General features: G+C 38.7%; 2 protein-coding genes and 1 pseudogene across 2 annotated transcripts; 2 read left to right on the top strand and 1 right to left on the bottom strand.

Moving 5' to 3' along the window:
• Positions 1-274: 274 nt before the first annotated feature.
• LOC124971423 (protein FAM47E-like) lies at positions 275-1561 on the top strand. Its single transcript, XM_047535205.1, has one exon. The coding sequence runs from the start codon at positions 275-277 to the stop codon at positions 1559-1561; it is 1287 nt and encodes a 428-aa protein (XP_047391161.1).
• A 3372-nt stretch (positions 1562-4933) lies between these two features.
• LOC124971422 (ubiquitin-conjugating enzyme E2 D4-like) lies at positions 4934-23542 on the bottom strand (annotated as a pseudogene).
• On the top strand, positions 23452-24204 carry LOC124972074 (ferritin heavy chain-like). Its single transcript, XM_047536233.1, has one exon. The coding sequence runs from the start codon at positions 23541-23543 to the stop codon at positions 24093-24095; it is 555 nt and encodes a 184-aa protein (XP_047392189.1). The 5' UTR covers positions 23452-23540; the 3' UTR covers positions 24096-24204.
• The last annotated feature ends 1805 nt before the right edge of the window (positions 24205-26009 follow it).

Below are 26009 nucleotides of genomic sequence, written 5' to 3'. Positions count from 1 at the left end.
ACGCGTATGTGCACACAAGGATGTGGATACAAATGTTCCTAGAAGCATTCTCTGAAATCATTCCAATTGGGAAACAACTCAAATGGCCATTAAATGCGAGTGGATAAAGAGTGCATTATGTCCCTACAAGGGACCACAAAATGGGGGGTGGAGCTCTTGGTCGCTGCCCCTCCAGGAGAATCCTCGTTGGGAGTCTCCTAGCAACCCCGGTAGTCTTGGGTAAACACAGCGCTGAGGCTCGCTTGGGCGGTGGGTGGTTCCGGAGCCAGGTACCATGGCGGAACACAAGTGGCGGTTCCGGCCATGGGTGTTGGAGCCACTGCCCCTGGGCATGACCTGCAGGCCCTGGTACAATGACCATCTGCCTTCTAGGTGTTTCGCAAAGCACAAGAAGAAGCTTCTGAAGTTCCCCACTTCACTGGATAGCCGGCGGTGGGTATTTGTCAAAGAAGGACTGGATGACTTCAGGAAAGGCTGTCCCTCGTGTGAAGATCTGATCACTCGGGGCCCCAAGGAGGCCTTTCTCCCAACGATTTCTCACAGAGTTCCCCAGCCTGCACCCACAAAGAGTCGCAAAAAGCTGTCCAAGGACATAGGTCTGTTTTCCACACTCTCAGGGACTCAACTGGCACGCAAGGCATTTGTAGAGGATGTCGAAGCCAGCCTGACCCAGCATCCCTTGGCTCAGTACCCGACTCTGCAAGAAGATCTCCCTGCAGACATCTTATCAAAAGTGCTGGAAGTGCTGGATCCTGACAGGAAGCTGCAAGACACATGGGCTTACTGTGAGGACCAGGGCAAAAGAACCAAGGAACTCCCCAAGGTTGTCAAATGCCTTAGTAAACAAAGCTTCCTGGAACCCCCCAAGATTCCAGGGTCAAATAGAAATAATTTGATTCACAAAGAAGACATATTGAGTAAAAAAGATTTGCCAGATTCTCAGAGTCATAGGCACATACCAAAAGGAATCAGCGACTTCTGCAAATGGGTTGCTACATTTGGAGACTTGGGCATTGATGAAGAGTTCATGATGCAACAGGTTGATGTTGACTACGAGTGCAGACCAACCTACAATGACTACCACATCAAGAAAATAAATCTACTTCCTTCTGACCTCAAGTATTGCACCAGGCTAAACAAATTGAAGGAGATAAGATTCTCCATACAGGAACTAGACTTTGAGAGGAAACTCCACAAATTCAAGAATTCTTATAAACCCAACTGGGTGAAGATGAGGTATGGGGCATGGTACCTGAAGCCCAAGTTGTGGAGAAAGCTAGTAAATGATGAACCATTAATTGACCCCAAGATCTTACATGAAAGTAAAGGATCCCGTACTCCTCAAACAGAAATTATTGACGATCTTTATGGGACAATTGCCTTTAAGGATTTCATTGTGAGCAAAGGCTACTGTATGCCAGACATCCTCGAGAAACTGTTTATCAGGAAGGGATGGAACTATGACTCTGTTAAGACTCCTATACCAAAAGCAATAAAAGCTCATGCAAACATAAAAGATGAAGATGAAGATGAAGATGAAGATGAAGATGAAGATGACTAGAGGGTTTTTGATTTACTACTTATTTATCTATTTCTTGTTCTCATTTCAAATATCAATCAAAATACACAATGACCATCCTGTCACGAATGTACAACTTTGGCAACATTTGCAAATTCAACACCTCATGTTTACAAACAATTTTCACAAACTGCTTTGGATTCATCAATACTATAGTCATTTTATCAATGATGAAAGCAACTTTCATCTACATTTTTTCACATTTTTGTAGCAGTTGAGAATATTACATCATTATCTCAATTATTTGTAAAAATATGTAACACCCTAAATAAAAGCAGAATTTCTTTTTAAAAAATGACCTAATGATGTCTGCTATGACATGGGATGAATCTCAAAATACTGTAATTGTGCTGAATAAAAGGAAACTTTTATAGTTCCACTTACATGAAATTTTTTTTTCTTTTTCTAGCACTAGGGATTGAACCCAGGGGCCCTCTACCATTGAGCTAACCCACAAGCGCTTTTTATTTTTAATTTTGAGACGAGGTCTTATTAATTAAGTTGTCCAGGCTGTTCTTCAATTTATGATCCTCCTGCCTCAACTTCCTTGATCCCTGGAATTATAGGCGTGAGCCACCATGTCCAGCTTAAAATTGAAATGAAATAATTATAGCGATTATTTTGGTAAACAAAACTTGAAATCTATAGCTAAAACAATGTTATTCTATTTTCTCTTCTTGCACTTTAGTTTTTAATATAGTTTTTAGTTGTAGGTGGACACAATACCTTTATTTTAATTATTTATTTTATGTGGTGCTGAGGATCAAACCCAGTGCCTCACACGTGCTAGGGGAGTGCTCTACTACTGAGCCACAACTCCAGCCCCACACTTTAGTTTTTTTCTTCCTAGAGGTAATCATATTTTAAAAAATTACTTTCAAGTTCTTTGGGGGTTTTACCAACTTAATTTTATTTATCTGTTTATCTGTTTATAAGAACTTTTTTAAAACCCTGTGTATATTTGCTCATTCATTCTTCCTATTTATTTATTTATTTATCTGCACAGAGTGCTGGGGATTGAATCCCCTGGGTCTTACACATGCTACACAATACACATGCTAGGCCAGCTCTCTACCACTGAGCTATATTCCTATGCCCATCATTCATGCTTCTTGTATGTGTATGTTGAGAACACTTAAGATCAACCCTCAGGGCAAACTGTGTAAAATACAGTTTTGTTAACTATAGTCATATGGTTGTAATCAGATTTCTAGAATTTATTAATCTTACATAGCTGAAACTTTGGCCAACATTTCCTTATATCTCCTCCCCTTCAATGTCTGACAGCTACCATTTTGCTCTCTGCTTCTATGAGTTTGAGTATTTTAGACTCTACATATAAGTGAAATCATGCAACATTTGTTTTTCTGCATCTGGCCAGTTTCACTTAGCATAATGTTCTCCAGATTCATACATGTTGTCACAAGTGGCAGGACAGCATTCTTGTTTTAAGTCACAATAACATTCCCATGTATATATATAATATGTTCTCTTGATCCATTTATTTGCTGATGTTACATTTAGGTTGTTTCTATATCTTGGCACCTTGCTGAGCCATTCACATGAGTGCAGATAACTCCTCAAGATTCATTTTCTTTGGCTATCTATTCAGAGGTAGAGTTAGTGAATAATATGGTAGTTCTATTTTTAATTTTTTGAGGAACCTGCACAATGTTTTCCATAATGGCTCCACCCAATTATATTCCCACCAATAGTGTGCAAGGGTTCCTTTTGTCCCCTTCTTTGCAAACACTTTTTTTTTTTTTTTTTTTTTTGGCACTGGGCACTTTAAATTAAAGCTACATCCCCAGTCATTTTATTTATTTATTATTGTTTTTCAGATATAGTCTTGCCAAATTTCTTAGGGTCTTGCTAAGTTGTTGAAGCTGACCTCAAACTTGCAATCTGCCTCACTCACCACCCCCTCCCTCTGCCCCAGTCACTGGGATTACAGGTGAGCAGTACTGCTCCTGGAAACCAATATTTATCTTCTTTCTGACAATAGCTTTTTTAGCAGAGGTGTGATGAAATCTCATTGTAGATTTTATTTGCATTTTCCTGATGATTAGTGATATTGAGCATCTTTTCTCCTGTTGGTCATTTGTATATATTCTTCCTTCTTTTCTTTTTTCCATTCTCTCCCTCCTTTCTTCCTTCCTTCTTTTCTTCTTTCTTACTTTTGCAGTGCTGAGGATCAAACCCTGGGCCTCCTGCATGCTAGCCAGCTCCTCTACCACTGAATTATAACTGCCTCCTATATGTCCTATTTTGAGAAATAATTACTCAGATCTTTTCCCTATTTTTAATATGGTTACTGGAAATTTTGTAATTGATTTGTATGGGTTCCTTATTTATTGTCAGTATTAACCTCTTATGAGATATGACTTGCAAATGTTTTCTGCAGTTCCATAGGTTCCTTTTTACTCCATTGATTTTTTTCCTTTTCTGTGCAGAAAGCTTTTATATTAATACATTTTTTTTAGTTTTATAAGGGAATTGTATTTTTATTTACATTTGAGTCTTGCCCCTCCCTGTGTTCTAGTCTGCAAATGACTTACACTTGGACTTTGTATAGGATCCTGGTGGGAGAAGGTGGAGGTAAGGAAAAACCTCATCACATAGAAAAGCATAACCCAGATCTCACTATGGTTTCATAATTTTGTTCTTGCTTCTAAAAAAGATGGTCATCTCTCATGAGGGGAGATGTTATGTGCTTTATATCCTGACAATTTACACGTGCTGCTTCTTAGTGTGAGGAGAGAAATGCAGTGTGTGGCACTGCAGAGGAAGACAGCAGAAGCCACAGAATGAGACCTCACTTTCTGATGATGCTGTCCCATTCCTAGAGTCTCCAGGATGCACTCAGATTCCTTGGGATGTAATTCTGCAGCAGACAGGATGCAAGGGAGCTCACTCTATTCTGAACACCCAGGGCAACGCTGAGTTCTAAAGGCAAAGGGCATGTGGTCAGGGGACAGGCTAGGCCCCCATGTAGTGCCATAGTGAGCAGCAGCACCATTTGAGGTCAGGCAGGGGAGGCATGCAGGGACTGGCCTCCCAGAAACAAGCAGGTGAGTTGGGGTAGACAGACCCGTTCCAGTGTAACCAGAAAGGTTGTGGATCATTGTTATGATGGTTGTTGATTAGGCATCAAAGATGTGACATTATCAAAGCCACCATGACTGAGAATGGCACCAACATGCTGTAGTCAAGGAAAGTGAGTGGCCCACATGTGTGTAAAGAACAGGTAGTACTCTGTGAGTGGCTCAGGAGACAGCTCAAAGCTTCACAGGAAGATCTCTCTGCCTGACCAGCTTCTCTTGAACAATGTCTCCCACGAAACCTCCGAGGCACTTACATAGCATATTTCTGTGTCTACTCTCTTGCTAGTCTGTTGTACCTGGAAGAAAAAAGCAGAGGGAGTGACACTCTCACTTGAAATAGTCATGTCCCTTCAACTTGGAGCAGAGAACATGACTGATATGGGGAAATACTGCTGCTTGTCAAACATTCAGGACTGATGGATGAATAAAATTAAAAAAAAACAAAAACAAACTTTTCTTGGAGGAGGAACACCTCAGTAATGGCTGTAACCCCCTTACTTGGTGAGTCCTGTTGACCCTTCTTAACTATCTGCTGTGGAAGATGTAATACTGCAGCAAACCTCCATCCTTTCTCTCTCCTGTCCTTCAGTATGTTTGCAGAAGATACACAAGGTTCAGCTTGGAATAGTTCCAGGCTGTCCAGCACACAAACTCTAGAACCTGGTCACTTGTGTGTGAATCAGGACCACCATCTGCAGCTGGGCCACCTCTTTGCCCTCACCTCCTTGGCTGTTTACATTAAAAGACTATCTGTCTGAGGACAACTGAATATGTCTATGTGTAAAGTGCATGAAATAGGCCTGGCACCAGTGAGGGTTACCTAGGGATTTGCATTTATCTTCATTATTGTAGTGAGATCTGCTGCCATGTGTCTGTAAATTAGATTTGTAGTTAGAGGACACACTGAAAAAAATTCCTTTTGTTATGTCTAAAACAGCTTATAATCAATTGATTTTACCCCCATGGTGTTAAGGAATGAACCCAGGGCTTGTGAATGCTAGGCAAGAACTCTGGTACTGAGCTACATCAGTGGCCTCAAAAGAAATGTTAAAGTAACTAAATACAATTTAAAATTTAATCAGTTAAAACTTGTTTTGACAGCTACCAGGAAACTTCAATGAGGGTAATAATGAAGTCTATAAAGGTCTCAAGAAAAATGTGTTAGAAAAACCACATTCCATTCTAATCTATTTAGACAGAAGAGAAGTAATAAACAAAAAGACTCACTGATTCTTTGTTTTTTGAGAAAGGGTCTTGCCAAGTTGCCTAGACTGGCCTCAAACTCTTGATCCTCCTGCCTCTGCCTCCAAAGAAGCTGGGATTACAGGTGTGCACCACTGCACCTGGCTTTGCAGATATTCTTCACAAGAACCAGTAATAACTCTCCCTCAGGTGTCATTCAAGAGCACTTCTGCTGTCTAGGTTTCATCATACCTGGCCCCTTCTTGCTAACTGTCAACATACAGACTAACACAGGCTGATGATTCCTGGACCTGCTCTGCCAGCCAGCCAGACACCCCCATGCTTCAGTGCACAAGGTTGTGCCTGGCCAAGGGAGACAGAATTCTACTAATTCTGGTTGGGAGGGTCTGTTGGTGAAACAGCAAGCAACATACTGCTGACTTCTGACCTCACCCAACAAACTGACCATAGCTGTGTTTACCACCTTGACTGGCTTCAGCCTCACTCTGGGTATATCCAAGCAGACAAACACTTGTCTTATGCCATAAACTTTAGAATTTAATCCAGAATTTTCCAGTTGTCAGATTCTTCTGAGTCCATCCTTGGCTGACCACTGACTTTGCTGACCTCAAGGCAGGGCATGGCAACAATATTTTAGGGTTCAGTAGGACAGCTGATGAACTATCCAGGAAGGTGGATTGCTTTTATCCCCTTCTCCCTCCTTAAGAGTCAAAGGACATGTTAGTGAGAGCCTAGGGACCACACCCAGGGCACGTTCACTGTGTGCATAGGCTCAGCTCAGGCAGGAAGATGCCTGTGGAAACACGGGCAGCCATGGCACAAAGGCAATCCAAAGAGGACGCATATTCTCTCTGTTGGCCTTGTAGGTGTGGGCTATTTCTGGCACCAAAAGGTCATTAGGGTTGGGGTTGCTGAACAGGGAGCAGATGGACAAGAGAATTTTGGACAGTGTTGGAGACCACTGTAACCACAGAATGTCCAGGCAGATGCTACCATTGCTGTTGATTTTGGGGTGATAGATTTTGGTTGTGAAAGTGACCTTTGGGAGCTTGATAGATTTTAGTTGTGAATGTGACCTTTGGGTCTTGAATGTGTAATCCATAGGAAAATGGATGGTCAGGAAGAAAACACCTCCTTGGTGAGGTCTGTCATTTGGGCCCATGATGATCGCCTGCCAGTGGAACAAATCATTACCCACAAGTCCTGTGGAACACTGGGCAGGAGGATCCCCTAAAGTCAGTCATTTCCTTCTGGATCTGCTTTCAGCGCCATCCTCTCCAATGCTTGGGACTGGCAATGCGGCGGGGCTGCCTGAGGTGTCCTGCTACCGCAGTCAATACAATTCTACATGTCTCTTTTTGATTTGTTGTATATGCTTTGGGTACTGTGTTAGGAAACTTTTCATCACCAAGTTGACAAGAACCTAGAGGCGGAAAAGTTTATTTTGTTTCATGGTTTCAGAGATTCAGTTCATGGTCAGCCAACTCCACTGGTCTGGGCCCAAGGTATGGCAGAACATCATGGCAGAAGGGTGGCAGTGGAGGATTGCTGTTCACTTCATGGTGGCTAGGAAAAAGAAAGAGAGAAGTAGGAGTCAGGACGACAAGATATAATCCCCAAGGGTACTTCTTCAGTAACCCACCTCCTCCAGCCATGCCCTACCTGCCTTTAGTTTACTATCCAGTTATTTGTCCCAAATTATTACTCCATCAAATGGATTAATACATTGATTAGGTTACATCTCCCATAATCTAATAATTTCACCTCTTGTACTAACACGGGAACTTTTGGGGGATACCTCATATCCATATGATAGTAGGTGCCTATGCCAAGAAGTTTTTTCCCTATTGTTTCTTTTAGCAGTTTTATGATTTTAGAACTTATCTTTAAGTATTTAATCCATTTTGAAATGAATGTTTTTATATGATTTTTTTCTGTTTTAAAGTCTTTCATTTTTTCCTTTTTTCCCTTTTTTTAATTGGCAATTTATAGTTGTACATAATGATGGAATTGGTTGTTACATATTAATACATGCATGCAAATAGCTATAATTTGGCTAATATTATTTCCCAGTATTTCCCTTTTCCTTTCCTTCCTCCTTTGCCAGGGTCCCTTTCCTTTACTCTACTGATCTCCCTTTGACTTTCAACAGACCCTCCCACCCAATCCCATCCTTCTTTTCCCTTTTCTTCTTTAGCTTTCATATATGACTCTTGCCTTTCTAAGTTTGGCTTATTTGATTTAAAATAATGTTTTTAAATTCCATCCATTTTCCTGCAAATGACACAATTTCATTCTTATTTATAACTGCATAAAACTCCATTGTGTATATTATAATACATTTAATTTATCCATTCATCTATTGACAGACACCTAGACTGGTTCCATAATTTGGCTATCATGAATCATGCTGCTATAGACATGGGTATGCATGCATCGAAATAGTATGATGACTAATTCTTTAAGATAAATACTGAGGAGTGGGATACCTGGGTTATATAGTTTCTCCATTCCTAGTCTTTTGAGGAACTGACATACTGATTTCCATAGTGGTTGTACTAATTTACAATCTCACCAAGAGTGTAAAACAGTTCATTTTTCTCCATACCTTCCCCAACATTTATTATTGTTTGTATATTTGATGGCTGCCATTCTAACTGAAGTGAGATGAAATCTCAGAGTAGTTTTGATTTGCATTTCTCTAATTGCTAAAGATATTGAACAGTTTTTCATATATTCATATATTTCTTGGTCATTTGTGGTCTTTTTTTTTTTTAGAAATATCTTTTTAGGGGCTGGGGAGATAGCTCAGTCGGTAGAGTGCTTGCCTTGTAAGCACAAGGTCCTGGGTTCAATCCCCAGCACCCCCCAAAAAAAAAAAAAAAAAGAAAAGGAGAAATATCTTTTTAGATCTTTTGCCCATTTATTAACTGGGTTATTGGATTTTCTGTGTAAGCTTTTTGAGTTCATTATATATTCTGGATATTAATCCTCTGTCTCTAACAGAGTAGAGTGGCTAGCAGAGATTTTCTCCCATTTGGTAGATTCTGTGTTTTCACTTTTGTTTCCTTTGCTATGCAGAGGTTTTTTTTAAATTTAATGCCATACCATTTATTAATTCCTGACATTATTTCCTAAGCTTTAGGGATCATATTGGGAAAGTCATTGCCCACACCTATATGTTGGAGTGTTGAATCTACCTTTTCTTCTAAGAGTTGCATAATTTCTGGTCTAATTCCTAGGTTTTTGATCCATTTTGAGTTGACTTTTGTGCAGGGTGAGAGATTACAGTCTCATTCTTCTACATATGAATAACCAGTTTTCCCATCACCATTTGTTTAAAAGACTGTCTTCCTCCAATATATGTTTTTGGCACCTTTGTCAACAATCAGATGACTGCATATATTTGGGTTTGTCTCTGCATCTTCTATTCTGTACCATTGGTCTGTATGTCTATTGTTATGCCAGTACCATATAGTTTTTGTTATTATAGTTCTGTAGTATAATTTGAAGTCGGGTATTATACTTTTTCAGCTTAGAATTGTTTTGGCGATTCTGGGTTTTTTACTCTTCCAAATGAATTTTAGGACTGTTTATTCTAGTTCTGTGAAGAATGTCATTGGTATTTTGATGGGAATTGCACTGAATCAGTATGTTGCTTTTGGTAATATGTTCATTTTAACAATATTAATTCTGCCTATCTATGAACATGGGCAGTCTTTCCATCTTGAATCTTCTTCAATTTCTTTCTTTAGTGTTCTATAGTTTTCATTGTAGAGGTCTTTCACCTCCTTGGTTAGATTTATTCCTAGCCTTTTTTTTTTTTTTTTTTTTTTTTAGGTTATTGTGAATGGAATTGTTTCCTAATCTCTTTCTCAGAAGATTTGTCATAAATATATAGTAAAGCTATTGATTTTTGTATGTTGATTTTGTAACTTGCTACTTTGCTTAATATATTAGCCCTAGCAGTCTTCTAGTGGTGCTTTTTGGATCTTCTAGGTATAGGATCATATCATCTGCAAACAGTGATAATTTGACTTCTTCCTCTCCTACTTTTATTCCGTTTATTTCCTTCTCTTTCCCAATTGCTTGGCTAGAATTTCTAGTACTTGTTCTGAATTTTAAAGAAAATGCTTTCAGTTTTTCCCCATTCACTATAATGGTGACTTTGGGTTTGTCATATATAACCTTTATGATGTTGAGATAAATCCTTTAATTGTTAGTTTCTTCAGTCTTTTGATCATGCATGGCTAATAGCTGTGAATTTTGTTGAAGGCTGTTTTAGTCATCTTTTTTGCTGCTGTGACTAGAAAGATCTGACCGGAACAATTTTAGGGAAGAAAAGTTTGAGGGCTCATGGTTTCAGAGGTCTTAGTCCATAGAAAATCAGCTCCATTCCTCAGGACTTGAGGGGACACAGCATCATGGTGGGAGAGAATGGCAGAGGGTAACAGCTTACATCAAGTCAGGAAGCAGAGAGAGAGAGATTTCTCTTTCCAGACACAAATATATGTACCTCAAAGCCATGCCCCAATTCTCACCTCCTCTAGTCATACTCACCACTTCACTTTCCACTCAATCCCTATCAGGGGATTAATTCACCTATTGGGTTAAGGTTCTCACAACCCAATCATCTCTCCTCTGAACCTTCTTTCATTGTCTCACATGTGAGCTTTTGGGGGGGACATCTCACATTCAAACCATAACAAAGGTTTTCTCTGCATCTATCAAGATAACTATGTGATTTTTATCTTTAATTCTACTCACGAAGTGAATTGCATTTATTGATTTGAGTAGTTAAACCATCCTCGCATCCCTGGGATAAAAAGCACCTGATCATGATGTACCATCTTCTTATTTCGTTGAATGCAATTTGCTAATATTTTATTAAGGATTTTTACATTTAAGTTCATCAAGGATATTAGTCTGTAGTATCATTATCTGTTTTTGGTATGAGGGTGATATGTACTTCATAGAATGGATCTGGAAGTATTCTATCCCTTTCTATTTCATGAAATAATTATAATTATTTTAGTGATTATAAATTATATCCATTTTTTTTGTATTTACTAAGACTTGCTTTTTGGCCTAAAATATGATCTGTTTGGGAGAAGGTTCCATGAGCAGCTGAGAAGAAAATGTATTCAGTTGTTGTTTGAAATATTCTATAGATCCCTGTTAAGTTCATTTGATTTATAATGTTTGCTTGATCTGTAGAATCTTTACTGAGCTCATGTCTGGAAGACCTATCTATTGGTGAAAGGGTGTGTTAAAATCACACAGTATTATTCTACTGGTGTCTGAGTCTTTGATTCAAGAAGTGTCTATTTTATATAATTAGATGCACCAATGTTTGGGCAATATACATTTACTATTGTCATATTTTCTTCTTGTTTTTCCATTAACCAGTCTGAAGTGACCTTCTTTGTCTGTTCTGGTTAATTTTAACTTGAAGTTTGCTTTGTTAGATATGAAAGGAGATACTCTTGCTTGTTTTTTGAGCTCCATTTGCATGGTGTATCCATTTCCATCCTCTCACACTCAGCCTGATTATCTTTGTCTGTAAGGTGAATTTCTTGCAAACAATATCTAGCTGGATTTTGCTTTTTAATCCATTCTTCCAGTCTATGTCTTTTAACATTACAGTTGAAACCATTTATATCAATGCTATTATAGGGAGATGTTTACTAATTTCTGCCATTTTGATTTATTTATAATGCTTAATGTGGTCCTTTTTCTCATTTGCCTAGCTACTCTTCAAATGAGATTTCTCCACGTGTGAGCTATGGGGTTTGTTTTTTATTTCTTCTGTGTAAAGTATTTCTTTAAGTACTTTCTATAGTCCCATCTTAGCAGTCATGAATTCTTTTAGTTCCAACTTATCTTAGAAGGTTTTTCATTTCACCTTAAATTCTGAAGGATAGCTTTGCTTTATTTAGTATTCTTGTTTGACAATTATTTTCTTTAAGGGCTTGAAAAACATCATTCCAAAGCCTTCTGGATTTTAGAGTTTGTAAAATGAAATTGTAAGTAATTCTGATTGGCTTGTGTTTAAATTTGACCCGACGTTTTTCTCACATGGCTTTTAAACTTCTATCCATTTTCCATATTTTAGAAACTTCAATTATAATGTGTTGGGGAGAAGTTCTTACTTGTTTTAAATAATTTTTTACTTGTAGATGGACACAACACCTTTATTTTATTTGTTTGTTTTCATGTGGTGCTGAGGATTGAACCCAGTGCCTCACACATGCTAGGCAAGCACTCTACCACTGAGCTACAACCCCAGCCCAAGAGGTTCTGTTTTAATCTTGTCCTTTTGGGTTTATAATGGTTCCTGTATCTGGATGTCCAAAGTTTAGAAGTTTTTTTTTTTGTTACTGTTTCCCTGAAGAATTTAGCGATACCATTTACCTGCATCTCACAACCCTTCAATTCCAATGATTCTTAAATCTGGTCTCTTATTGTTATCCCAGAGTTCTTGTATATTCTTGTCATAATTGCTTCTTTTCTTTTCCTTTAGACTGTCTGAATATTCAAGGCTGGTCACTTTGCCTTCCAGTTCTGAAATTCTGTCTTCAGATAGTCTACTCTATTAGAAAGACTTTCAACTGAACATTTCATTTGATTTATTGTGCCTCTCATTTCCAAGATTCCTTTTTGGTTCTTTTTAAATATCCATCACAACCTGCATGATGGTTAATTCAGGAAACTGAATGAGGGACAATGGGGGATTGGAAAAAATAAAGAGGCACACACATAGAGAAAAAGCTGGGACTTGGTGGGCACCATACTTGGATGGAGTGCAGTGACCATGAGTCAGCTCAGCATGTTTATTGTACGGGTTATATCATTAAAAGGATTTATTGTGAGAAAGTTTCTTCAAACTGCTCAAAGTGAAGGACAAACTTCTGTGCAACCTAATTATAATTATCAGGTTGCACCCATAACTCTATCTCTGGACATCTGGCATTTGAACTTAAGGTCAAGAACCGAACAACTCTGTGGCTGGCACAGAACCCCCTTTTGAACAGGGTGTCACCATAGCAACTGGGCAATCTTCAATCAGTGCCTTTGCACTGAGAAATTCCCAAGAGACATATTGCCTCTGTCTCTGGGCAGTTCAAGGACCATAATTCATTCACCACTCCCAATGAATATTTTTATCTTTTTTTAAATTTCTCATTCATATCCTGCATTGATTTCCTTAAATCATGCAGTTGTTTTTCTGTGTTTAGTTTTTATTGATCATTTTTATAATCATTCTTTTGAATTCTTTAGCTGATATTTTATCCACTTCAATATCTTTGTAGTCAGTTGCTGGTAAATTGTGAAATTTGGGGGGTGCCATGTTACCTCATTTTTTCATATTTCTTGTATTCCACTTTTCAGTTTTATGCATCTGTTTGGATGGATTTCTCTTCTACTTCATGTGTGGGTCTTTTTAAATCATCGCCTTCTCTTACCAAAATGTCCTAGAGTAATTTAGATTGAGGTGACACAAAGGATGGTATCCATATCCTTTGAGTTAATTCTGTTTTGCTGTAGGAGTGGATGTCTATGAGTGGGACTTTAGCTACCCCACCCCAAGCTATTCCTACTGGGGCCTGGTCTTAGTATGGATTATTTTGTCCCTTCTATTCTTTGTATTAAAGTATTGCTGAATTTTGAGTGTGGTTAATTTGTGTATGGAATAAGGTGTGCTATCTCTTAGCTGGCATTTGTTCAGCATGTGAGTCTCTACCCTGTAGTGTTCATATAGATTCCTAGCACCTTGCTGAGAAGTAGTACTCCAGCTGCTTAAATCCTGAGCCATGGAGCAACCCTGATTTTATACATCATAAGATGTAGGTCCAATTTTTTTCTTATCCATGTGGAAATCCAGTTTCCCCAACAACATTACTGAATAATCTATCATTTCCATTGTGTCTTTCCTGGCATGCTTTTTAAAGATTGCTTGACTGTAGATGCAAGGGTTTATTTCTGGGCTCTCAATTACTTTTTACTACTGTATGTCTGTTTTTATGCCACTGTTATGATTACTGTAGCTTTGTAATATAGTATGAAATGAGGAAGTGTGATACCTCTAGGTTTATTTTATATTATTATTTTTTTTTGTGGTGCTGGGGATTGAACCCAGGGCCTTGTGCTTTCTAGGCAAGCACTCTGCCAATTGAGCTATATTCCCAGCCCCTCTAGGTTTATTATTTTGCTTAAGAGTACTTTGGCTATTCAGGATATTCTGTGGTTCCAAACAAATTTATTATTTTATTTATTTTATTATTTTATTTTATTTATTTTATTATTTTATTATTTTATTTATTCCAAACAAATCTTATTCTGTGAAAAATATAATTGGAGTTTTCATAAGGATTTCATGGATCAGTAGATACTTTGGGTAACATGGGCATTTTAACAATATTCTTCTGATTCATGAACTTGAGCTATTTCTCCATTTATTGTGACTTCTTCAATTTCATTGATCACTGTTTCACACTTTTCAGTGTACAGATCATTCATCTTCTTGCTGAAATTTATTTCTCAGTATTTTATCTTTTTGATACTATTGTATATGGTGTATATGGTATTGTTTTCTTAATTTCCTTTTTGGATAGTTATTTGGGTACAGAAATTGAACTGACTTTGGATTGTTGATGTTGCATCCTACAACTTTGATAAATTCATTTATTAGTTAAAAAAGTTTAGTGGAATCTTTGGGTCCTCTAGGTAAATGATTGTGTCTTCTGAAAACAGATGTAATTTTACTTCAGTTTTTTTTCTGATATGGGTGTATTTTATTTCTTCCTTTTACTTTATTGTTTTGTCTAGGACTTCAATAATTCTGTTGGAAAGAATTTGCAAGAGTGGGTACACTTGCCTTTTAGCAGACCCATTGAATTTGATGTTAGCTGTGGGCATTTCATATATGTTCTTTACTCTGTCAAGGTAATTTCCCTCTATATCTGTTTGGATGATAATTTTAATCAGGAATGGATATTGAACTTTGTCAAATGCTTTTTCTGCCTCTATTGAAATAATTATGTCTTTTCCCACTCATTTGTTAATGTGTAGCATCAAATTGGTTAGTTGCATATGTTAGACCATGCTTGCATTCCAGGAATAAATCCCATTTTTTTATGTTGGATATCCTTTAACGTGCTATCTAGTTGAGTTTGCTACAACTTCATTGAGGATTTTTATGTATATGTTCATCAGGGATATTGGCTGTTGCCTTCTTTTCTCATAGTTTTCTTATCTAGTTTTGATATCAGAGTCATACTGACCTCATAAAATGTGTTTGGGATGTTCCTTTCTTTCTATTCTTTGGAAGAGCTTAAGAAGGATTGGTATTAATTCATTTTGAGTGTTTTATAGAATTCATCTATGAGTCCATCTGGTTCTGAGTTTTTCTTTGCTGAGAGGTGCATTACTCTATTTCATAGTGCTATGATGGAATTCTTTCTTTCTTTCTTTCTTTGTATTGGGGATTGAACCCAAAGGTGCTTTACTACTGAGCTACATTTCCAGCCATTTTTTATGTTTCATTTTGAGAAAGGGTCTTGTTAAGTTGCCTAGAGTCTTGCTGAATTGCCAAGGCTGCCCTCAAACTTGCAATTCTTCTGCCTCAGACTCCTGAGCTGCTGAGATTACAGGTATGTGCCACTGTGCCTGGCATGACAGGATTCTTGATGCCAGCTAAGAGATTTATTTAGCTCACAGTTTTGGAGAATGAAAGTCTGAGATCAGTTTACCTCTATTGTTCAGGCTCTTCCTAGAGCACCCTTGGTTGTTTTACAAGCTAGCACAGAATCAGGAAAGAAAAATGTATATGTTAGAAGGAAACAGGTGTTATGCACTTAGAAGAACTCACTCCACAAAACCCACATTAATCTCTTCCTAGGGCAGTGTCCCCATGTCCTTAGCACACTCTGCTAGGTCTCTCATCTTAAAGCTTCCATCACCTCAACACCACCACAATGGGGACAAATCTTCCAACATGTGAAAATTGGGGGATGCAGTAGTGTGCATCTAAAATGTCCCTGAAATGCCCATATGTTAAAGGCTTTGCCCCCAGCTTGCTCCTAATGGAAAGTGGTGGAAACCTTAAGAGCTTGTGCCTAGTAGGAGGTCTTAGGTCACTGAGGGCATGAACTTGCAGAGGACTGTTGAATGTCTGTCAGTCTCTCTCTCTCTCTCTCTCTCTCTCTCTCTCTCTCTCTCTGGAGGCTAAGGCAGGAGGATCACGAGTTTAAAGTCAGCCTTAGCAATTTAGTGAAACTCTAAAGCAACTTAGTGAGACCCTGTCTCAAATAAAAAATAAAATAGGCTGGGGATGTGGTTCAGTGGTTGAATGCCCCTGGGTTCAATCCCTGGTGCAAAAAAAAGTAAATTGAGTTAGCTGAGGTGGGGCACACGGGTAATCCCAGGGACTCAGGAGTCTGAGACAGGAGGACTGCAAGTTCAAGGCTGATCTCAGCAACTTAGTGAGGCCCTAAGCAACTCAGTGAGACCCTGCCTCAAAACAAAAAAATGAAAAGGGCTGGCAATGTGGCTCAGTGGTAGAGTACCTCTGGGTTCTATCCCCAGAACTTCAAAAACAAACAAACAAATAAACAAACAAAAACAAAACACAAAATCAAAAGCAAAAAAAAAAAAAAAAGCCATGATTATTGATAGGTGAAGGATTACTATTGCAAATTATTTCCTGTCTTAATGCATTTCTTTTTCCCTCTCTTTTTAAACTTTTCTTTCTATTATTTTATGATTTGGGGGTAGTTAAATTTTCTGATTCTTTGTTCTTTACCTTTTGTGCATCTATTATAGTTATTTTTCTTTGAGTATAGTTCAAGGCCTGTGTAAAAGTTGTTATAGTTAAAACCATCTGTTTTAGGTCAATAAAAACTTAAAATGTATGCAAAATCACTAGTTTTACTTTCCCACTACCACTTTGTGTTCCTGAACTTAAGAGTTTGCTTTTCTATATTATGCAACAATTAACATTTGTTTTAATCTTCTAAGGTTTATATTATAGTTAAAATCAACTAATGTGCCAACATTACAGTGCTATATCATCTATATTTGTCTATATATTTGTCTTTGTCATATTTATGCTTTCATGTTGCTGTTTACCATGTTTTATTTCAATTTGAAATCCCTTAATTTCCTATAATGCAGGTCTATTGGTTATAAACTGCATCAGGTTTACAATTTTGAGGGGAGGGTAAGGCACCAATCTTTTAAAGGATAATTTTGGCGGTAATTGTGGCATATTTTTTAAAAGTATATTGAATACAGCATTCCCCCATCTCCTAACCTGTAAGATTTCAATTGATAAATTTTCTGATAGTCTCATGGGAGTTACCTTATGTGAGATCATTTGTTCTTGATGCTTTCAAAGTTGTTCCTTTGTCTTTGAGTTTTGATTAAATGTGTCTTGGTGTACTCTTTTTATAGATCATGATTTGGGATATTTGAGTTTTCTGAATGTGGAAGATGATTTCTCTTCCAGGATTGGCAAACTTTTTAGTCACTGTTTCTTTAAATAATTTATCTTCTTTTTGTCTGTCTGTTCTTCTGCTACTGCCATAACATAACGTTGTTTCATTTGATAGTGTCCTATAAATCCCACAGGCTTTTGTCACTGGTTTTCATTCTTCTTGCCCCTTATTTGTCTATTATCTGGATAATTAGAAATGTTGTTTTATATTTCTCCTATTTCTTCTTGACCAATTCCGCAGTTGCTGTTATTTTAGTTTTCATTTCAGTCACTGTGTTCTTTTTTGTTGGTTCTTTTTAGTTATCCATGACAGTAGAATCTATTTGACAAAATTATACAAGCATGGAATATATTTTGTTCTAATTCAGTTCCTAGTACCTCTCTTTCCCCTTCCCTTCCCCTACCCCTCTATTGTATTGGTGTATTTCTGAGGGGGTTATTGGAAGACTTCAGCATTCGTATCTGTAGACAAGTATTGGTAGACATTATTCAATCTGTTGAGGGACCAAATAGTGCAAAAACGTGAAGGGAGGGCTAACATGTTCTGTTTCCATGGGGCATCCATCATCTCCTGTCTTTATAATTCAGAGCTCCTGGTTCTTAGGCCTCTGCCCTAAGACTGGGACTCACACTCTGGGCATTCCAGATTCTCCAGCTTTCAGATAGAAGTTCCCAGGACTTCTTAGTCTGCATAAGTATGTAAGCCAATTCCTATATCCTATCTATCGAGATCTGCTTCTCTGTACTACCCTGCCTAATACACCTTGCACCTTGTTTTAATGTGAATATTATTACTTTCATCTCTACAAGATGGTATGTGTATATTCATTTTTTCATTTCCTCTCCTCTTCTGAAGGCTGAATACTCTGTGAGAACAAGGATGTTGTTTAATTAGTAACTAAATTAACAACACCTAGAAAGATCAGAGTACAAAGTAGATGCTCGATAACTATTTGCAAATGAATTACCAAAGGAAGAGGATGATTTTTTAAATTATAAGATTTATTAGCATTTTACAGCATTTTCCTCACACTTTTACGACAAAAATTCTTCATCGCCTTTTACAAAGAATGAATTTGTCCTGCTAGATGTAATTCTTGTTCCCAAGAAGTTTCAGTTCATATTTTCCTGGTTGAAAAGAATGTATTACAGTTTCCTAAATTAAAATACATGCCTTTCTCATCATTTATATTATAACCACATCCAAAACAAAGGCTATGTGTCATTCATTTTCAACATTATATGTGCCAGTGATTCTGCTAATAATCTCCTGTTGTATCTTAATACTCATCACACAATTTAAACACAACAGGCACTGAGACATTTTAGTACATACATTGACAAAGGCATCTTGAAAATCAAAAAAGAAAAAAGGAATAGAAAACAGTATTTTGAGACATGACAGTGGGCAATGGTTCACTGGAAGAGCGATGACATCTGAGACAGGTGAGAAAGGAGATTTCAATCTCCCATCACACCAAAACTAGAATCAATCACCTGGATTTTCCTCATGCAAAATATTCATTAAAGAAGATGCATGCTTCATAGGCATAGTCTCATATTTGGGGTCAGAAATCAAGTACCTGAATACCAGTTTTTCAACATTTTTTTTTATGTGACCTCATGTTTCAGGTAGCTTAGCTCCTCATCTATAAAATGGAAACCATAACAACAAACTTCAAGGCATTTTAGTGAGAATTAGATGACTTTACATAATTGCCCAATGCATCACAGAATTGAAACTCAGCATATATTTATAGAAGAGAAGGAGGCAGGGAAGGGCAGGAAGCAGGCATTGCAAAGGCACAAAGGAAATAAGCCAAGGGACAATTTGATGGCATGAATCCTGGGTGAGTCTCCAAATGGATCACAATTAATTAATTAATTTCAGCTATTGCTTAAAATGAAGAAAAGTATTTGCAAAATAAGAGTCACTGGTAAGCATTTCTTTGCTTATTGGTGATGGCTAATCCCAATAAAATTAGTTTTCCTTGGAGAAAATTATATGGATTTCAGTTTCTCTATGCTACAATTATCCACATTGGAAGTAGTTCCCTCTCTCTTATAAACACACACACACACACACACACACACACACACACACACAATGGAAGCAGTATTTGAGTTATTCAAAAGTTAAGAATTCATTAAAGAACATGGCCTCAAATCCAGTTTTTAGACAGCAAATTCAGGAGGGCCTCATAAATATGTTAATATAGATTCTTAAAGTTTTCAAAGTCTTTGCATCATTATCTTTCTTTCTGATGCTTGCAAAATAGATAATGACTGGAAAATATGTTTTTCTACACTTTATAGTAATAAACCTTCAAAACTGAGTTAGCTAAGGTCAGGAGTGAGGTCTACAGTGAAAATCTTCTCACTGTGTGCCATATTTCCACACTGACATTTAATGATATAATGGAAATTAACTATTGACTTTGAAATCTTGGACTCCAGATGATGCCACTGAAACTAGGATAGAAACTGGGACCTTTAACAAAGGAAACAGAATAATATGCATCCATGTTTCTGCAAGTGGTTGGAGTCTGATTCTCCATTACCTGGCATAGCAACCACACATGTGAGTAGTGAGGCAGGAGTGGGGATCAATTCAGCTCTGGAAGGCCACAAACCAAATGGAATTGGTTTGCATGGTCAGTGGTACCTATGTAAGGAGCTCCTGATCTCTTATCAGTTAAACAGAAGATAATGTCCTTATTTTCACTATCATTAGATTACCTAAGGATTTTTTGCTGTTCATAATAAATATTATGCCTTTAAATTAAAAAAAAAAGTTTACAACATCATTCACTTGACAAAGATTTGCATCAGGAAGAGGAAATTGACAACACATGGAATAATTAAAACATGATGAAATAGCTATTTGTGTAGTTTAATATATGACCGAAAAACCAAAAATTTGTCACTTTCTTAATTAATCTTCTTTGGCTACTTCTTTTTTAATCAAAGGACACAGACAGCACTTAACTTTGCAAATTCCATTGTATTTCACAAGAAAAGGAAAATTATATTATCAGCCTTTCTAATTTTGAGGGGAAACATTTTGTATTTGCAAAAATTCTGGTCCTCCTTCCTCTACTCTTATGATCTTCCTTTCACTTATTTACATTTTGTTGATTGGTGCTTTCTACATCTATAAAGGTGTAATTCTCACTGGTATATTTCTGTATACACATCATGTGATTTTGTTAAATTCATTCAGTATTTTCCCTTTCCTGTGCCTCCTCCCTTCCCCTCAATCTCCTTCTTCTACTCCACTGATTTTCACCATATCTTTATGATGCCAATCCTCCACTTTTCCCCTTATTTTGCTATAGCTTCAACATATGAGAAGAAACATTTGACTCTTGATTTTCTGAGTCTGAATTATTTCACTTAGCATCATGTTCTTCATTTCCATTTACCAGTGAATTCCATAATGTCATTCTTCTTTGTGATTAAGTAAAAGTCCATTGTGTATATATACCACATTTTCTTAATCAACTCATCTATTGATGGACCTACAGTCTGGTTCCATAATTTGACTACTTTGAATTGCAAACACTCTAATTCTTAAACATTGTAAACCAAACCACATTCATCACATTCACATTAAGATTATTTTAAAAGAAGATTTGTCTAGGCTGTGAAAATAGGTTACAATAGGCTGTAGCAAATTTCCTGCTAAATTTTCCTGTAGTGATGTATATATCCATGTAAGTCTCTCCTTTAAGCCAGTCATACCTGTAAAGACAATGGTATAGTGGATAAATACTGAACAAACCAGTCAGATTACAGTGTCATATAGGGGCAATAAACCTCTGGAGAATCCAGTTCTAGGAGCATGTACGATGAAATATTTCCTTTGTTTAATGATTTCATTTCATTTCTGAAAGTCTGCATGGAGAAACACTAAGATTGAGGCCTCTGGGGCAAGGCAGAAACCAGTTGGTGTCCCTATGCTGCCATGTTTTTATCCTTGGCTGTAGGCAAACTGCTTCAAAGAAGGTCTCCTTATGATAACTTACAACAAATATTTCACTACGGTCTTTAAGGATTGTGAGGTGTGGATGCTTGTAAATATTTTAGTCATCAATTAATTTTACCTGTTTACTGGGCACCAGTTAATACTGAGGGATTTTGAACAAAAAATGCAATACCTCTGTAATTAATTTCCTAGATTGGGGATCAGGCAAGGTGAGGAACACCTATGATCCCAGAGAACTGGGAGGCTGAGGCAGGAGGATTACAAGTTTGATATCAACCTCAGTAACTTAGCAAGACTCTATCAGAAAATTGGAAACTGCTGGGTGTATAACTGAGTAATAAGGTGTCCATTGGCTAAAATTCCAACACTAAGGGGAAAAAAATCCCAGAGAAGAAAGACGAGACTGAAAACAAATGTCAAATTTTTATTAATTTTTCTAATTCTAGGACTAACACACAATGTTTATAACCAAAGAACTATTGAATTGAATTGGAATGTTCTACAAATAAACTACTCTTCCCTCCACTCACACATTTCATGTAAAATTAGTCTAGGTAGAAAACATTGAGACAGAAAATCACTTGCAAGCATCAAAGAGAAATACATTACTTTTCTATATATACTTTCTTATTGAGGTTTTCAGTCCTTCTTTCTGGTGTCCAGGGGAAATAACTAATGTCTAAAAAGAAAAACTAGTCAGCTCTATGTACATTTTCTTTATTATTCTTTCTTTTATTTCCTTAAGTAAAAGCAAATTCAGTTTTTGAACTATCAAATTTATTAAAATAAAGCACAAAATAGTAGTGGCAGTAATGTGAGGCTATGCATTCAATAGACTAAAGTATTATCTACTACTTTTTAAGTAATCTAACACAATATGTATTACGTTGCTATTACAATAAAATTGCAGTATACAAAAGAAAATAGCTTAAAAAACAAGATCTGTTGATATCATTCTTATTAATTCTCCAGTACAGGAAGCTTTGCCATAGAATCACATAGACATAACTAAGGATCCCCATCTTAAAATGTTTAGTTTTTCAGAGAGCAAGATAGGCACTCTTGAAATTAAAGAGCAATTTAGGACAATAACATCGGGCCTGTTTAAATCTTTCCCGAATAAGCTACATTTGCAAGTTTAGCCCCTTTCTCAGACTAACCTTGGGATTTATTGATTCTCAATTAGAGAATAAAAACAACAAAGCTACTTGAGGGGCAATGAAAGTCTAGAGGAGGTTGGAGGGCACGAATACTTCCACATGGTTAGCAGCGCTTTCCCAAGAATACACACACCTAAAGCTTTTGTTTTCCATCAGAGAAAAGAGAACATTGTATTCACCCAAGAGGAAATTCATGATCTAGTTACATGGGGTGAGCGGATCCGGGATATGAAGAGACCATTGAGATTGTCCATTTGGGGGTCCAGACGAGACAAAAAGAATGTGTTGCTAGGGTTGTGGTGGAAGATTCCAGAGAGTCTAGGGACGACAGGAACCAGTCCGAAAAGAGTGAAACCCAGAAAGGTAGAAGGATGCAGAGATTTTGGAGCGAGGCTCTGCTGTCGGAGAAGTGTGAACTTGATCATGAGTGGGAGGCGAAAAGAGGCAGTGGCTGGATTTATTGAGTTCTGGAAAAGGGGTGAGGGCGTATTCAAAAGGGTCATTAATATAGACACTGACGTCACTGAGGATAGCTGCCATTCAAATAAAGCGATATGATATTAACCCTCACCAAAAGCCCTCCATTTAATGAAACAACCACACTTAGACAGTATTCACATGAGCGTCTTTCAAACCTAACCCGTGATTAACAGTTTGCCCTTGTGTGCTTGTAACTTTAAAAAATATGACGTAGGTGAGACGTTGAGCGGAGCTGCCCAGGTTACAACGGACCACATCCGGGCACCGCCAACCCCTGACCCCTGACTCCTGAGGAAATCTCCGCCGCCATTACTGGCTCGACGGCCGCCATTACCCGCTTCTCTTCCGCCCAGCCCAGCCCCGCCCCGACACCGCCCACCGCCCACCAGCCGAGGTACCGCCCTCACCCACCCTGGCGGTGCTCAGAGGGCACCGCCGCAACCGCGGCCGGCGCCGCTGCCCACTGCGAAGCCCCAGAACCCGCGCAGCCATCCCCTTCGTGGTGGAGCCGCTCCAGCCGCCGCCTGTCATGGTCCCCGTCGTGGTGGCCTCGCAGGTGAACCACAACTACCACCCCGACTGCGAGGTCGCCGTCAACCGCCAGATCCAGGTGCAACTGCACGCCTCCTACGTCTACCTGTCCTTGGCCTTCTACTGCGACGGCCACAGCGTGGCCCTGGAGCACTTCTCCAGCTTCTTCCTGCGCCGCTCCCACGAGTGGGGGGATGGCGCCGAGAAGCTGATGAAGATGCAGAACCAGCGCGGAGGCCGCATCCGCCTCCAGGACATCCTCAAGCCTGACCGCGATGACTGGCACAGCGGCTTCCAGGCCATGGAGCGCGCCCTGCACCTGGAGAAGAGGGTCAACCAGAGCCTCCTGGAGCTGCACCGCCTGGCCACCGAGAGGGAGGACCCCCACCTCTGCCACTTCCTGCGGAGCCACTATCTGCACCAGCAGGTCCTCATCATCCGGGAGCTGGGCGGCTACCTGACCAACCTGCGCAGGATGGAGGCCCCGGAAAACCCCCTGGCCGAGCTCCTCTTTGACAGGCTCACCCTGGGCCGCAGCGACAAGGACACCTGAGCAGGACTGTGCCCAGCCCATGCCAGGGAGTCTTCCCGGGGTGGGTCCAGGCCGGCCTGCACATTGCCCTTTCAGCCCATTCACCTTAGTTTGGGCCTTTCAGTTTCATTGTTACTTCCAATAAAGTTATTTATTTGGTTCTTAAGGAAATGAAGGTGTCCAGTTGATGTGTATTTGTATGTGTCTGTGTGTGTGTGTGTGTGTGTGTGTGTGTCCAAAACTCTCACCTTTTGAGAATGAGGGCAGATCCTTGATTCTTTCTGGCCACGCATGTCCCATCCACAGGCTGCTCAGAATCTCCACGGGTAGAGAGAAAAAAGTATTGCATGAGCCCCTGGAAAACACAAAATTAGTCTTCCTTTATAAACAATGCATGCAAGAGGGATAGGATCCTGTGGGAGGTTGTCATGGGGTCTTCATGGCTATTTAATGCTGGCTGTAAGAACATGGTGCCTCTGGTGAAGAAGTGAAGGGAATGGGATTGAGTATGTATTAAAATAAAGGAATCTTAAACTTTACCTGAAAACTTTCAGATTTTAGTCTAAAGAGGACACAATGTGTGGTTGTACTACTCTTTGATAAACAAGTTAAGAGAGAAACACTACCAGTTTTAACAGATGGGGACAGAGATTTTTCAAAATGAGGGAAGGTTCTTCGATTTCTTGGATTCATCCAAAAGAGACAATTCAGGTATGAACACATACGATTCTTCAAAATAAAATGTCCCCCAAGGTGATTGTGAGATTATCAGGGATACCACCCAGATTTCATCAAGCCAGTAGCTTTTCCCTGAAGACTGGGTAGCAAGACCACCCTGTAGAACCGTGTTGGTGAGTCCACTCTTAAGAAGCCTTGTTAGAGGAACCATGAGGCAAAGTGACATGACCACTCCATTGGGTTGCAGGGAAAGTATGGAACCAAAACGATTATTCTTAGTCCTTGAACTGTAATGGAATGTTTACTTTGGTTTTGGGCTTTCATGGTACCCATCAGCCTTTCCTCATTTCTTATCTGTACTTTTTGGATTGGGAATGTGTGTTGTTTGCTTGTCCTACCATTGTATTTTGGAAACAACTCCTCTGGTTTCACAGGTTCACAGCTGAGAGAAATTTTGCCTCAGAATTAATTCTTGCAGAGCAAGGTCATCCATGGAGTTGAAGCAACCATGCGTGTCCATAGTCACCACTCTTGCAACCATGCCAGAAAGTTTTCAGACATATCACACATAGTAGAAGGCATGACTTTATTAGAAGAGATAGAAAAGGGAAAAAGGAAACACTTTGAAGGGAGAAAGGGAGAGAGTGGATTTTCTCAGAGGGGAGAAGACCAGGTGCTCCTTCTGTTTTCATGGGAGTCCTAGGGAACTTTCCAGAGAGTGCTGCCCATGTCCACCTCTTCACTTTTGACTGATAGCAGGATAGCATTTGACTTTCAAGTCTGCACTGCACATGATCCTACACCATGGAAGAGAGATTTTACTATTATAATGACATGTTAAAGATCTAAGGCAACTCTGAGTCGCCTTGGTCCATGCTGACCAGCTCTAATTGGAACGTTTTCTTACAAACTTTTATGGTTGGGGGACTTTGCTTCTAATTATCCTGTCTCCCTGAGTTCTGGAATCTGATCTGTTGTAAAGATCACGGAAGCCCTCCCCCTGTCCGTTTGCTTCTCACTTTTTGCATCTGAAAACTGGGCCTAGTCACATAGGCAAGAAGGAAAAAGATAAGGGGGAAAGAACAGGAGAATAAAACCTATAAAAAGGACAAATTTGCTCATCCTTGGAGAAGTCTGCTTTTTACTTTTCTTTAATAAAGTTTCTTACTTTCTACCCTCACTTGCCTTGGCGAGCTTCTCTGGCATTATACTTTAATACCTGAGGAAGCAGGACTCATTAAGGTAACCAGCAGTATC

This window comes from Sciurus carolinensis, chromosome X (genome assembly GCF_902686445.1).
Source record: "Sciurus carolinensis chromosome X, mSciCar1.2, whole genome shotgun sequence".
NCBI classification, from domain to species: Eukaryota; Metazoa; Chordata; class Mammalia; order Rodentia; family Sciuridae; genus Sciurus; species Sciurus carolinensis.
This window is presented reverse-complemented; position numbering and strand designations above follow the sequence as displayed.